This window comes from Polypterus senegalus, chromosome 9 (genome assembly GCF_016835505.1).
Source record: "Polypterus senegalus isolate Bchr_013 chromosome 9, ASM1683550v1, whole genome shotgun sequence".
NCBI classification, from domain to species: domain Eukaryota; kingdom Metazoa; phylum Chordata; class Cladistia; order Polypteriformes; family Polypteridae; genus Polypterus; species Polypterus senegalus.
In genome coordinates this window covers 54,100,906-54,115,950 of record NC_053162.1, presented here as the reverse complement: position 1 = coordinate 54,115,950, position 15,045 = coordinate 54,100,906, and the positions used below count along the sequence as shown (strand labels likewise).

The 15,045-nt window shown below is 35.3% G+C and overlaps 1 protein-coding gene across 2 annotated transcripts in view; it reads right to left on the bottom strand.

Moving 5' to 3' along the window:
• cdh8 (cadherin 8) overlaps positions 1 to 15,045 on the bottom strand; it is a 357,541-nt gene that overhangs the window by 72,372 nt on the left and 270,124 nt on the right. For both annotated transcript variants that reach the window (XM_039763114.1, XM_039763115.1), the window contains one exon: positions 3,883 to 4,133. In XM_039763114.1, the coding sequence (XP_039619048.1) occupies positions 3,883 to 4,133 (251 nt within the window). The remainder of the gene's footprint in view (positions 1 to 3,882; positions 4,134 to 15,045) is intronic.

Below are 15,045 nucleotides of genomic sequence, written 5' to 3'. Positions count from 1 at the left end.
AATTTCTGGTCATTTTGCAAGTAGCTAATCTTGCCTTACCAACAAACAACCTCCAGCTATCCCATCAATTTCATGAATGCTTTATACAGAATCTGTAAGTTTCTAGGAACTATATTAGGTGTATATTTCAGAACTTGCACAACGTTTCACCCGCTAAACATTAATTTGACTATTCACTGAAGAAGGCTCAAAGCTGAAACACTGTAAACTTTTTTTTTTCCTTTATGAATTTGTTTTAATCTTATAGATGCCACGTGGGCTGGATGGGCACCCCGGCCACAAGAAAACTCGAAAGGAAGGAGCAGAAAGGGTGGACGGATAGCCCATTAAAAAGAGAAGATATCGCTGGGGTTTTTTTAATTCCCCCAGGATGCTAGATGGCAGCAGCCCTGGTTGTCGGTGCCCCGTGGGAAGTCAGCAGGGCATGCCGGGAAATGCAGTCTGGCAGGGCAGTCCTGCTGGAGTCACGGGGTGCCGCCAGAGGGTGCTGCAGGGAAACAAGCTCTCCACTGAGATGAGGGACTTCAGTGTGATCTGGAAGTACTTCAATTGGGCAACTGCCCTGGCACCAGAAGTACTCCCGGGTTGATAATAAAAGGGACCGCACTCCCTTATCCTGGTGAGTCAGAGCTGGGAGGTAGAGAGGCAACACTTGACTGGAGGAGGGCAGTGTGGTGGTGAGAAACAGGAGAGTTGTTGGGAACATAGGAAACCTGTGGTTTGTGCTTTAGTACCATGTTTGAGGTATTTGTTGTTAATAAACAACCTTTATTTGAACCCAGGACTGATTTTATATCACAGGGTAAATATTTTGGTTTATGTTTTAAATTTATTCATCCTTCCACTATTTTCTAAACTATTTATCAAGTTCATGGTCTTGGGAAGCCTATCCCAGCAGCACAGGGAGCTAGGTAGGAGTAAATACTGGATAGGGTGCCTGTCTAGTACAGTAAATATACTTTATGAAGAGTATGTTTAGAAATGTCGGTATAGTTTGTTGCATTTTGTCATGATTTGTGCAGTTTAATATTTGTATGCAATTGTCTAAACTAAACAAATTCTCAATTTTGAAACTGCATTCTGTTGTCTTGTGGGATAAGTTTCATATTGTGGCATTTATTTGTATTCTGGACACAGTGTTCAGTTAAAAAGAACTATTTTGTGACATTTCTCCTGGGGCATAGCTATTTTGTGCTGTTGTTGTGAAGCTCTGGTTGCGGACTTAATGTCACTGGAATGCTGCTATAAAGATCAATGGATAAGTAATTAAAAATTCTTTGTGCATCTGTTATGGAAGTGCTATTTAGATATCCCAGTTGCTGACATTTGCCTTCTGCTTCTTAGTTTGATTCCTGACTTAGAGTGTTTGATCAGACAAAAGATAGGCTTGACTTTTGGTTTCGACTTCTGGCTTGCCTAACATTTCTTATCCTGGTCTGATTGCCTTTCCTAGTACGGGACATAACACATTTAATACCTTCTCTTACTTTCATGTGTACAATGTTTATGAACTCTCCAGGCTTTGTGAGAAGTGGTATGTTGTGATGTCTTAATTCTAATAATTACTCAATCCACTTATAGCAACTCTTTTAACAGTACCATTTCATTCATTCATTAATCGGCACAATTTTGTGGGATTAAAATGAATTACACTGAAGTATCAAGTGCATTCATGGCAATCCTTTTTTAATTGTTGATTTAGGAAGAACTGCCATTTAAATGCTATAAATTTTAATTCCCTTAGTAAAGACAGATTAGCCTGTTCACATTTTGAATGTAGCCATCTCCACTAGAAGAGACCCGTGAAAGAAATGTAAAAATCATTTCACACTCCAGCCCAAAACTGAATATGATGTGTAAGTACAATGAGGCGGCACTAATCTATCATTAACAATGGATAATATCTTTAGTAACTTTGGAGTATTGTGTAATAAATATTTATTTCCAGTTAAAAAAGTATGAAATATACTGTTGACAGTAAATATCTTTGATTTTACATATTGCAAGGGGTCACCAGAGGCAGAAATTGTTCTGCTTTGATGGAAATGGCAGGCTAGAAAGCGTCAAAAAAGGTACTGGGAAAGGAAATGAAAGAAAAGAAAAAGCAGGGAGAAAAAGCTAGGAACGACAAAGAAACCCCATTGTTATATCTCAATACCAATGCCAAATATCTAAGTCAAAAAGAACATGATGAAGTTCCACTTTCTTAAATCATTTTGAGAAAAACTAACATGAAAGGTTTTTATTTTTAAAAAATCCAGAGACTTGGACAAGCAGGAGAAAACACCACCATGTTTTATACTGTTGGTATGGTGACATCACACATCACAATAACAGCATCCAGAAAATCTACATGCCTGGAATTCAGGAATGTTAACTCTGGGTTTAACTGTAAATTATATTGGAGGGGGTGGGGCATCTTCGCCATTGCAGTGACCCACAAATATTGCACTACAGCAGTGAATGTAGATTGAGAATTTTCATCATAAAGATATTTAAAGATCCCTCTATGTCAGTGGTTGTTTGAGTTTTAAGTTTCTTCAAAAGCTTAATGGCAGAGAGAAAGGAAGGTGAAAGAGAAAAAGTAAGGTGAGAAAGAGAGTGTTATGTTTTTTTATACATATTTTCGGTGGTAGAAAAATGAAGAATCAAAGACAAAGATGGCAATGCACTTATAGTATATAGCCAGAAAGAAAAGCTTTTATTATGTTGCTAATTCTTGCTTGGTTTTCCTTGGGTGTATTCCTTCCTTGTATTCTAGGTAATGAATTTGTTAATATTTTTATAATACTCTCCCTACTGATGCTGCTATAATATCAATGATTTTCATTGCATTTTCTTCAGGATATACATATGTGTTTGACTACAAAGACTAAAAGACTGATTTTAGGCTTTAATTGTGATTTTTTATTTTCTTCAAATCTTAGCACAGTTTGAGTATGGTTTACCAACTCTAAATACCAAACACTCAGTACAGCACAATACTTTGTTCTGATATTTGGTGTGATTATTATTTTGCAAAAATATAACAAAAGTCTGAGCATTTGTGTAGCCTGTACGCAAAACACATTACATCTAAATCTTTAGAAGCATTTCTGTGTATTGCACATATAAAATAAATCATGAAGGAGAAAAATAGTAGACTCTCTCTATCTAGTAGACCTGTATGGAAATATATTTTACCCAACAATGATAATGCTTTGTGTATTTTAACCTTTTAACTGTTGTGTCAAGGTTACAAGAAGTCAGGAAAAAAACTGGAAAATGAAAGTTAAATAGTCATAATCTTTCATTGACATGCTCCTTGTAATAAGTACTGAAAGGCCGATGTATACCATTCTAAGAAACCAGTAAACATACAATTAAAAACACTAACTGGCAGGTAGAAAATAGCTGAAGTTATCTCCAAAGGGGAGGTAAAAAGAATCTCTCTTGCACATGCAAAACATCTTTAAAAAATATAAAATGAATCACTGAAGCAGTTTATGGCTTTATTTTTCCATTTTGTTTGATAGCACTGCATTCCATTATTACCAATTATTTCAATTTGAGGATATTAAAGCAACCCATAAAGTCTAGAAATCAGTTTAGTAAATATGTTACATATAACCAAGTCAGCATTAAATTGGGAAAATGCAGAACTATTCATTGAAATGAGCTTTCTTTACAGATGGTCAGCTAAAGTTTATAACCATATAACAGAGACAACCATTGCATAAATATATCAATTTCAATTAAGTGTAGGGTTTACAACATATTATGGAGCTTAGAGGCAGAATGACAGTTATTTCTATAATTGTATAAAAAATATAAATATTGTGTTATATGTAAATATAACACTGAAGAAAGAGAAGTGCATTGAAAAAACGCTTTAGATCATACCTGATAGGACTGGCTGTTACATCTGGGTCACTGGCAGATACCTGGCCAATCACTGAGTTAATAGCAGTGTTTTCATGCACTTCCAATAGATAGCTGGGTGCTGAAAACAAAGGGGGTTCATCAGAGTCCTCTATGGCAATCTTCACTGTTGTGGTATCTTTGAAGGGCTCCCTGCCAAAGCGGGCATCATAATTTACATTGGCTGCTTCCACCTTCAGAGTATAGGATTTTTTGGTTTCAAAGTCCAGAGGCTGTAGAGAGTGACAGAGATAAATGCATTTCACTAATGACCATAGCAGCAAGAACAAATGAATTTAATGCTGATGGATGAAAGGTGGACAGGTTTTTCAGTATCTGCAGACATTTAAAGAGGCAAAGTCTTGCATATATAGTCAAGCCTTTACAATGATAAGGAAAATAAGACATTACAATTTCACTTTTAAAAAGGTATATTCTAACTAACCACACAATGAAAACAACAGCTAAATTACATCAGATCATTTTACACAGCATGATTTTTTTTCAAAGTTAAAATAAAACATATGTATCATTTGCTTTCTTGAACAGTAATGGATTAATTTTATTTTTTTCTGATTTCATATTGTTGCATCTCTTTCTGCTCAGCGGAAATTTTTTTTTGTTTTGTGCACATCTAACTACATAAACTGCTTTTTTTATAGTGGAATATATAAACGTGTCTGTTATAATAGTGGAAGTCAGGATTGACAGGAGCTGCTGACTGTAAAAAAAAAGGTTACACTACAAGCCATAGCCTTAGCTCATACTGGAAAGCTGCCGAGAGAAGATGCATCTGTGGTTGAAGGCAGCTGGGAATTACCACAAATGTGGAGCTTTGAAGGGCGCAATGGGGCAGACAAAAGCACACGCTGAAGCAAAGGCCGAGCGAGCAAAGGAAGGACATTTGTATGTATTCCATTTTGGTAACCTCTTGCCATTTACTGCTATAGTATATTGCTGCAAGCAGTACAAAAGCAGAAGAAGCAGGAATTGTACTGTAAGTTATGATAAATGCTTGTAAATGCCTTGTAAAAAATATTCACCTCTCATTTATTTGACAGACAAGCTTGTGAAATTTTGTTCCATTTCAAAATTCAGATATTAACCATCATTTTCCAGATGCATTATTTATACACCCTGTGGATGCATGAAGTGTTTTGTAGTGTGTTACAAGCAAGAAGCAGATCATTTGGTTTTATCCCCTCATTATCTGTCTTATTCCGGCAGAAGGGTTCATTCAGTTCCACGCCATTCCTATGATGCAGACTCCACTTGTAGTCTGACGTTTGGCTTATATGCTATGCATTTTTCTGGGAAATGCAAGTTAGTAGCTGTATGTAAACACAGAGCATATTTAGGAACATCAAAGAGCAGCATTGACTGGAATGGGAGATGCACATCCCACTCAGCAGCGAGAGACTGTCTGAGAGTTTGAAGATAAAAAGCTTACACCCTTAAAACAACAAAGCATCTTCCCATTCTACTCCTAGGCTGTTTCATATAAATCAATATTTTTGACCTTGAGTAAAACAAAACAGAAAAGAAAATGTGCTCCCTGCATTTAACTACCTCACGTACAAATACAGTTATCTTGTGGTCTGGTCATTTTATTTCCAACCTGTTGAATAATTTTAAATTTTAAAATGGACAATGACTATTCTGCTCTTGGTGAGTACCGTCTTGCTAGATTTATACATTCAGCGCTGAATCCATCCAAGCACATTTACACTAAGAACACCATTCAAAATGCTGCTTTCCATATTTTTATTAAAGATTATTGCAAAAAAGCTCTTTCTTTCAATATTTATTACAACCCAGGCAATCAGCCCTTTCACTTTATAAGAAGCCGAAGCACCATCTTTTATAGTAAAGGCTCTGCGCAGAATGCAAATATTGCAATGTAAGTTACTAAAATATAAATCATAAATGAAAAATGTTTATTGAAAACAATGCCCTGTTGCCTTTTATTACATCACCATTTTTTATGTTACTTGTTTTAATTAAATAACATTGATAATTCTGCAAGCAAAAGGAGCATGCACAGTACTTTCAATCCCCTCTTTATTTATGCTATGCTCTTATGGTAAGATGACACTAATGCAAATGTAGCAAAAGAGTTAATTATTTTATAGTAACCCTACTAATACTACTAATAAATGCAATACAGGTAAAATTAAGATTTATTGATCTGAAAAAGTAATGCAAAAAACAGACAGATCAAACACAGAAAATGAAATATCCAGACACTGAGTGTTAGGTTGAAGAAGATGGAAGCACTAAAATCTTTACTGGAATACTGAACAAGAGGTTATTTTAAACACGCCTAAGAATACATTATGTTGGAACAATGTAATTGTGTCAGATTTTTTTGTACCCTAGCCCCTCCTACATGACTATTGCATAATTAGTGTTGACAGTCAGGGAAACATAGCACAATAATGGATAGGCTAGTGGATGTGCTCAGGAGCCATCCTGACAAAGTTCTATAGTTATCAATTAATCAAAAATAGAAAGAGCGAGGAGATCATTGTGTGCTTACTAAACAGGACACAGCAGCAAAGCTTGGTTAGAAAAGGAACAGAGAGACTAATCATAACCAAATCAGCAAGTGGTGGGTCATAAATAGGAAGGCAAAAAAACAAATAACCAATGGTCAATACATGTGACAAAAAATGAGAGTCAAATAGGCTGGGAATTTCAAACCCAATAAACACGCACATAACCAAGGAAAAATGTTAATCATAATTCCTAGTGGAGAACTGGAACTCATTAACCAGAAATAATTCAAAACAACAAAGAAATTAAAGTTTTTGTTTTGGGTTGAATCCAATCAAGAACAACAATAAAGCGCACAGCACAACCTTTATACTCTGGACCCAGATATGCAATGCATCCCACACTTCCATTTGACCTTACCTAGCAACGACACAGCAAATATCCACAAAAAATCAGGAAAAATACAAGGAAAACAACATGGTGTCATGAGAGAATGCTTCTTATTTTCAGCAGTTAAAGATTTTACTCAGCACTAAAATAGGTGTAATATTTAGATTACTTGACTTTTAACACAAAACCTAAATAATTTTAGAGGTCAAGGAGAACATATAAAAAAATCGGACACAAAAGATGGACTGTGACACAGTGTACTCTACAGAAAAGAGTGTGGTGAAGGGGATAAACCTACCCAGATTCCTGGACCTAAGAGGCACCAGTGATAGCCAACATGTAAGTGTGCCTACACCATTGTATTATACTTTGTCAATTTAATAAGCTTTCTGTTGAAGAAGTTCACTTTTAAAAATGTCATTTTTTGCATTAATCAAATTTATGTTACTCTTGAAAATTACATGGAAATCCCTTTTTTCCCCCCCTTTTCACTTAATTGAAAAGTCCATATTTGCATTGAAGCTGGTATAGGCTAAAAAGATATTTTGTTTAATAAAAAAAAACGGTCTTGAAACATAATATACTATACCAGGAATAAAAGCCAACCTGACCCAATAGCAAAAGCTCAGCCTAAGATCTGAGTTGATTAAGAAACGATGTGAGATTCTTAAGATAATAAAAAACAAAATTTCATGTGCATCACTAACTATTATCTTGAGTAACTTTAATTAAGCAAAATAAATAAATAAATAAATAAGCAAGAAAATCTGAAGTGAATATTAAGACACAAAGATGCAATGGTACCTTCCTTTCTTCTGAGTTTGAATTTTTTTGCAGTAAGATATTATAACATTTATTAACATTTATTTGAAACAATCAATTAATAATAACATACTCAAACACACTATATATATGGGATGCCAGCTGGATAGAAGGACAGAGGGAGAGAGCATTTCTGAGGTACTACTTCACTTGGGACACTAGAGAGCAGCCCTCCTGGGTGGCTGTGGTACCATGAATTCCTGCAGGGCATGCTGGGACTTGCAGTTTGGCACAGCCCTGATGGGTTCCAGGAACAGCTTCAAAGCTCTACAATCGACTTCCACCACACCTGCGAATGATTCTAGGTAATATTGATGAGCCACCTGGAGCACTCCCAGGAGTAGAATAAAAGGAGCCACCCCACTACATTCGAGGAGCCAGAGTTAGGAGGAAGTGGATGAAGCTTGCTGGGTGAGGAAAGAAGAGGAGAGGAGGTAGAGAGAAGAGAGAAGGAGAGAAGGAAAAGACTGTGCTTAGTCTTGTGGAACACTGTGCTCTTAAGGGGAGTGAACAAAGCGCTTTCAAACCTATAAATAAAGGTGTGTCTGTGGTAGGGTTAGGGTGGCTGTACATGCCTCTGTGGTCCACAAAATGTATATTGTAAAAGACAGGGATGGACTAGACCCTCCCCTGGGATGCAAAGTCTTACCTTACAAGGGCCAGGAGTCCACCATTATGGGTGGAGAGCTGGAAGGATTTGCATCCCAGTCAGAATGAGTGCTGCTTCCTGCCTCACATGCAAGGTAGACATAATGGACAGATATACGGAGACTGCCTCTCAAAAGCAGATATTCCCCCAGTAACCTATGTGGCATTGCTCCTCTGGCAATTGTATTGTCTGAAGAAAGTTCTGTGAACGTAATTGTTAAAATAAATACTAATTTTTACCCAGATGATCAGTTGTGTCTGGGGTTTGGGATCCTGAGATATCCCCTACCAGCTTTACACACATAGTGAGCTTGACACTGAATTAAAAAAGCATAATTAGAAAGTGTTAATTATATAAAGAAACATTTTTCTGTGGTATATAATATTACAAAAAATGAAAAGGGAATTACTGTATCTCCCCATAATGAAATGTCCTTTTAAGGATAAAATAAGTTAGGAAATAAATTACGTGGAAGCATTTGTACCAAAAGTACCCAACTAGATGTATCTGAGCACACATCAAACATCATAAAGACAAAACAGATTTCATGAGTTTCATCATCCATTCTGAAGATAAAAATGAAGGGCAGAATTTGTGTCAGAACTGATGAATAATTATAAGTATTACATTTGAAATGTATTATTGAGGCTATTAGTTAAAGCAGACAGAAACCTAAAGTATTGTATCTTGTATTACTTTGATATAACTTTTATTATTGTTTTTTGCATTATGCTTTTAAAATAACATAAAACATGTTAGTATTAATTTGGTCTTAGAGGTTCAGGTGTTGGGGGAGTGTTAATCTAGGGACCTAACCCCATAGCCAAGGAAAAAGAAATGGAGCACCTTGTTGTCCCTTCAGACAACTTGGCTTCAGACAACCAGCGTAGCATTAGAAGGCAGCAGGGTCATGAAAAGTCATGCGTATTGCAAGTAGACCATTTTCGTAGCACCGTATAGTTTTGCCTTATAAAGTAATGTTAAACTACAAATAAGGACCATACTCATAAGTCTTAGATGTCACCTTAATTCTACCATTTTTATTGCTATTCTGCACATGCTGGTGTGACAGATAGGAGAAGACTCTTAAAACTTAATTTATATGGACTTTTCTATTCACTGTATTAGTGAGTGAGGCAAAATAAAAATGTAATAAGTGTATCCATATTGATAGTTCTGCTAGAACAAAAAATGGTCTGACTCAGCAATTTTCTAAAATATAGTAACATCATTGGGGTCATCTTGACATTTTTATTGATGATAATATGATGGCTTGCTGCATTTCATTTTGCAGCAATGCCCTTTGCACATATTGTAGTGATATTGTCTCTGTGGAGTTGTTTATCAACTATTTTCTTTAGAATCTTATCATGCATTTGATATTTCTTCTGTTGCCCTATGCACTGCCTTCTGATACGCGTGTTTTGTGGACAATCCATCCATGTGTTTAATTCTCAGGGTTGCAATAAAGGCAGCACAACATGGGAAGCAAAGCTGGATGCAACCCTGGGCACAATGAACTAAATTAGAGTTGCTAATGAACCTAACATGATTATTTTTAGGAGGTAGGAGGAAAAACAAAATACCTGGAGAAAAACCCCAAAAATAAGATTTTTCAGATTTGCAATTACTGTATATGGTGGCATAACTGAATAGACAATTAAAATCAAGTATGGATACTTACTAAGAATATGATGCTAATCAAACCAATAAGAAAGACTGTAGTTTTAGCTTTCTTTTTGAGTAATATGAACATAAAGCTTTTGACTTGCTTTTAAAGTTTATAAAGGTAATATAATATATATCATATATTATCAAACATAGCTATTCCAGTTCAATGTTGCAGAGTTGAAGCCATTCCTGACAGCATTTGATGGAAGGCAGGAACCAGCCATGAACAGGGGCACCAATTTAAAGATTCCATAAAACCAGAATGTAAGTCTGTAGAGATGCAGGATGAAACTAAAGTATGCTGAGAAAAAACAGGCAGGAACATGAAAAATATAAAGACTCCAAAAGAAAATGGCTGGGTATTCGTTTTGAACCCTGGACACCAGATCCATAATAAAGCAGTCTGTTTTGCAACATCTCACGTCAACACACAAAAGCAATATAGCCTGTTACAAAGAAACTATGAAATGCATAATGCATCAGGAAGGAGATCTCAAAGATGTGAATTTCTGAGTATGACTGAAACTCATAAATGTATTCAGTAAAGCCAAATGTTGACCAACTCAGTAAAACAAAAACATGTAACATAACACAAACTCTGAGATTTTTCAATGTGCTGTTCACTGAGTTCCATAGAATTGTGAAAACTTACATAAAATGTATTTACAGTGTATGCGATGTATCTGTCGGTTAAAGAAAAAAAAAAACAGGAATCAAAGCTATTCTTACAACGCCTGATCTTTAGTTTTAGAAAAGCAAAACTCTTCCAAAAGGAACACAGTGCACATCTTCTCATTAAACAGTCTCAGTTCATTAAGCATTACCATGCTAAGAGTTTGGTAAAGAGGAACACAGTGTGAGAAATCTGATACACCTCATTATCTACCTTTTTAATTTACAGTGTGTGCTTAAGTACATTTAATGTATTGACATTACTTTTTAGAGTCGAGCCAATATGACTAATTATCTTTTAAACCATAATAAAGGAATGGATACTGAACCAAAAGGAAAGGAAATGAGCGGGGATATTATGTAGCTGTTTTTGGTACACTGCTGTGGCAACATAGATTACAATATACACTATGTAGCGGAGGTACATACACTGCATTCTGTATATAACTTAAACAGTATATTAACCTCTATTGTAATGGCCTTGAGAAGTACATAATCTACAGTTAACTCCCTTACATGAAATGGCCAACTATTAAACCATTTAGCGTTGCAGAAAGCTGAAGCCTATTCCAACAGGTTTGGGAACAAGGCAGGAGCCAAAATCAGGAAATCTGTTATCTTGACACAGATGAGTTTGTGCAAGTCATTAAAGTAAACAGGAACCTTTTTCCTATTTGTTCATCAAAGTACTGCTGAGGTTTAAAAATATTACCTTCTGAATAGGAGCAAGATTTATTTTCTTGCACAATATGGAGTAAAACAGGGCAGTGCAAGTGCAGGGAAATACTTTAATTAACAAATTCATCCATTTGAAGTTAGAAGTTGTCATAAATGTTTTACACAGTGCTTCAAACAGCAAAGTTCACATGATAGACACAGTGTGTTATTTTCTCATGTTCTGAGCTGTGATACACCATGACAAACTGTGTACTAAACATATTTTAGGCATATGGTATAATGAAACTTCCATTCATTACCTGCAAGTGCACCGGCTTTTTAACATTTTTCATGTCTCCACCTGCCTCATGTGGACCTTGGTTGCTGCTGAAGTCAGAAGATTATATTCTTCCCAAAATAAATGTGTCAGAAACAGGAAAACATTCTGCTTTTTCACTTAATGTCATCGAAAAGTAAAAATTTGTATTTTTTTTATTTTTTCACAAAATTCTTTCATTATTAAATCCCCGCTATTTAAACGCTTGGTAGATTTTTTTAAATTTGTCTTGTGCTGTATGCATTGAGCCTGTCTGCAGTTGCCTGTGAGCTCCTTATCAGAAGTTGTACTCTGCACTGCACTAATAAGAGAAAACTGTTATTTTGCAAATGATTCCTGACATATGCCTCCACACCTTAAAGTTTCATACTGCCAATATTTAATATTTGTGAAATGCTCCGATTTTTCACGCATCATTTACAGCATCTAGACTATGTAGGAGAATTTTTAGGACTTCATGTAATAAAAGTTCAATTTAACATTCCTCAGTAAACCTGACATACTCATGCAATCATCAAATCAACCATACAGATATACTTTCTTAAAACAACCAACAATATTTAGGCACTTAGTGACCAACAACACATTCTTAAAGTAAATTCAATACAACATAGAAGCACTGATCTGGTATTTTTTCCCCACTGGGTAACCTGCCTTTCCTTCCACATCCCAAAGACCTGCACATTAGGTGGATTTGTGACTATAAAATTGGCTTAGTGTGAGTGATTATAAATATGGATGTAACTTTTATCTGCAATAAAAATTTGACCTGTTCAGATCTGATTCTTGCCTTGTACCTTTTGCTGTTGGGATTCCTTCTGATTATCAGGACCCTGAATTAATTCATCTTCAAATTTAGTGTAATCTATAAACCACATTAAATATCATAAATCTCAAATAACTCTGGAGAAGTGGGTGCTTCCCTTTTAGCAACAGTACTGGTAGTGCAATCAGCTTTAGAAAATAGAGTTGTAAAACCAAAGAAGTTTTAGCTTTCTGGAAATTTTCACTCGTTTTATTCCTATTGCCTTGCATTAACCTACACAAATTCCAAAATGTTTATGATGATAGAATGGGAAAGTTCATACATGCTGTATGCTGTACCTTTGCGATTTTGCAAATAAACAGTTTAATCGGACAACAGCTTCTCCAGTCATTAAGAATGAACTTTACAGACATATGTAATAACAGAATATTAGTAAAGATGATAATTTAACATGGTTAAAAATACTGTGAGATTAAGAAATGCCAAATTAATTTGTCAGAGTATTAGCATTAGTCGCCCATATACTGTGCTGTTTCATTTCTTTATAAGTAGTCTAAAGTATAAATATACAGACTTTCTCAGAAAATCTTTCAAACATCTGATTTTTAATAATGTTAAAGACGTAAGTTCTTTAACAGAAGTTTCCAGTAAAAATCAAATAACAAGAATATTTCAAAGAAAAACAGCAGGGGTTTACTGTACCTGTACTAGGAATCAAACCAGTGGCAATCAGCTCAGCACAGTGCATAAATTATTCACAGCTCTGCCTTCAAGATCAAACAGGGCTGGAGTACTGAAGACTGACAACCAGTTATGTTAATCTGATCTAAACACATCTCTTTTAGCTCTGTCCCTAATGGGTGGAGTTTCTACCAATTTCTAAAAGAATGTAAGACACTTTTTAATGGGTCATTTATAGGTTAGAATATGTAGCCATCATTAAGTCTAACTAATTAACACTAAAAAAACAAAAACAAAACAGATTTCTAAACATACAACTATAATGCAATTTGTATTGCGGAAAGAAAGATGTCAAGTTTTGAATATGCAATATAAACTATCAAATGCAACTGAACACACAAATTAATAAATGTAACCAGCAGCCGAGCAGTTTGTGATAGCACCAATAGCTCATTGTAAATAGAGAATTATTCTTAAGATTATAAGACGTAGAATCAAAATAATGTAGTTATTCTAACTGAGATGCAGCAATTTATAATCTCTCAGTATATGTAACTGATTAACTTAAAAGTTTATAGCTCCATATGATTCTGATTATTTTTAATTTTGCCTGGTAATATCTGTTCTTTGAGATAGATTTTCTGTTAGCATATGTAAAAGAGTTTTTCTGTTTGTTACTCTCTTTTCGAAAAGCACCAAGGCTAACTTAAATTACATTGACTATTGCATCAGCCACTGATGACAGAATTGTTCATTGAAGGTTTTTTAAGAGCACATGAATTTACTGCTTTCCAAAACCCCGTAGATAAGTGTATCTGTGACAGACCTGCATCTGTGCAAGGTGGATTCACTCCTTACACCCGATGTTGCTGGAGTAGGTTCTGGGCCCCAGGACTCTTGGGACAGGCAAAGAAAAGATGAACTGCTGAATGAACAACAGCTTGCCTAGGTAATCTCTCACCATAATGTCATTGACATTTTGTTACAGCTTCAGACTTTACTTCTTGTTGATTTCTTTACATAAATTCTCTTCAGTCTTCAGGTAGCTTTTATCATGCAACTCTGCTAAAGTCCAATAGACAATAACATCTTTACTGAACTTTCTTATTCTAGTAATTTCAATACCTACGTTTTAGATCTTGTTTTAGAAAAATTAAATAACCAATAAGACATCAGACATTACCATTAAGCATGACTTTGGAATTTTATAATATACCTCAGTGCATGTACCACTCTGAAGTGTTGATATGCTGGGTTGGGATTAGAAATTTTTTATATATGCCTTTCTATACAAATCTATAACATTTCTTGATCAGTTTTGTTGTTGCCATTGTGGAAGTCATACACAAGTTCAAGTGACACAGTTTCGAGCTTTTACAATACTTACTCTACTTTATTGCAGATGTAAAAATAAATATATTGTATTTCTGCATCTAGACCACTAATTTAACATCTGCATCAATGTGAAGAGAACCAGAAATTTCTTTCCAAATCCTTTGCCAATGTCTCAAAAACGCTGCATGAACTTGCCATTTATTAATTAGGTAACCTGAAGAATATTGTTAATCCTTATGACCTTTATGAGTCTTGGTTCAGAAAAAAATCTAATGGCTAAATAGTGAGCAATGATGGCCATGTACTGTAAAGCACAAGAAGTTATTGCTTTAGCATTTACAGATAACACAGTCAGAAAGTGTCCTTATATCTGCAGTGACATTTACATTGCATTTGGAATAAGGTTTTTGGAAGCTAAAGTACACCTTTTGATGTCACTGTGTTAAATTTACACTGCAGGCAGTTTTGCAGCAGGTCTCAGTTTGATTAAACCATCAGCTATTTTATTTAAAAAACAGATTTGTATAAGGAGATGCTTGTAGACCTTGCACTGCTAAACACGTTGGAACATAACATGTTCAAACATAGCTCTTACGCCAGACTGTCATTTAAAGAATATAGCACTGCCTTCAACATTTTAAATCCATCAATACCGATCACCAGTCTCTT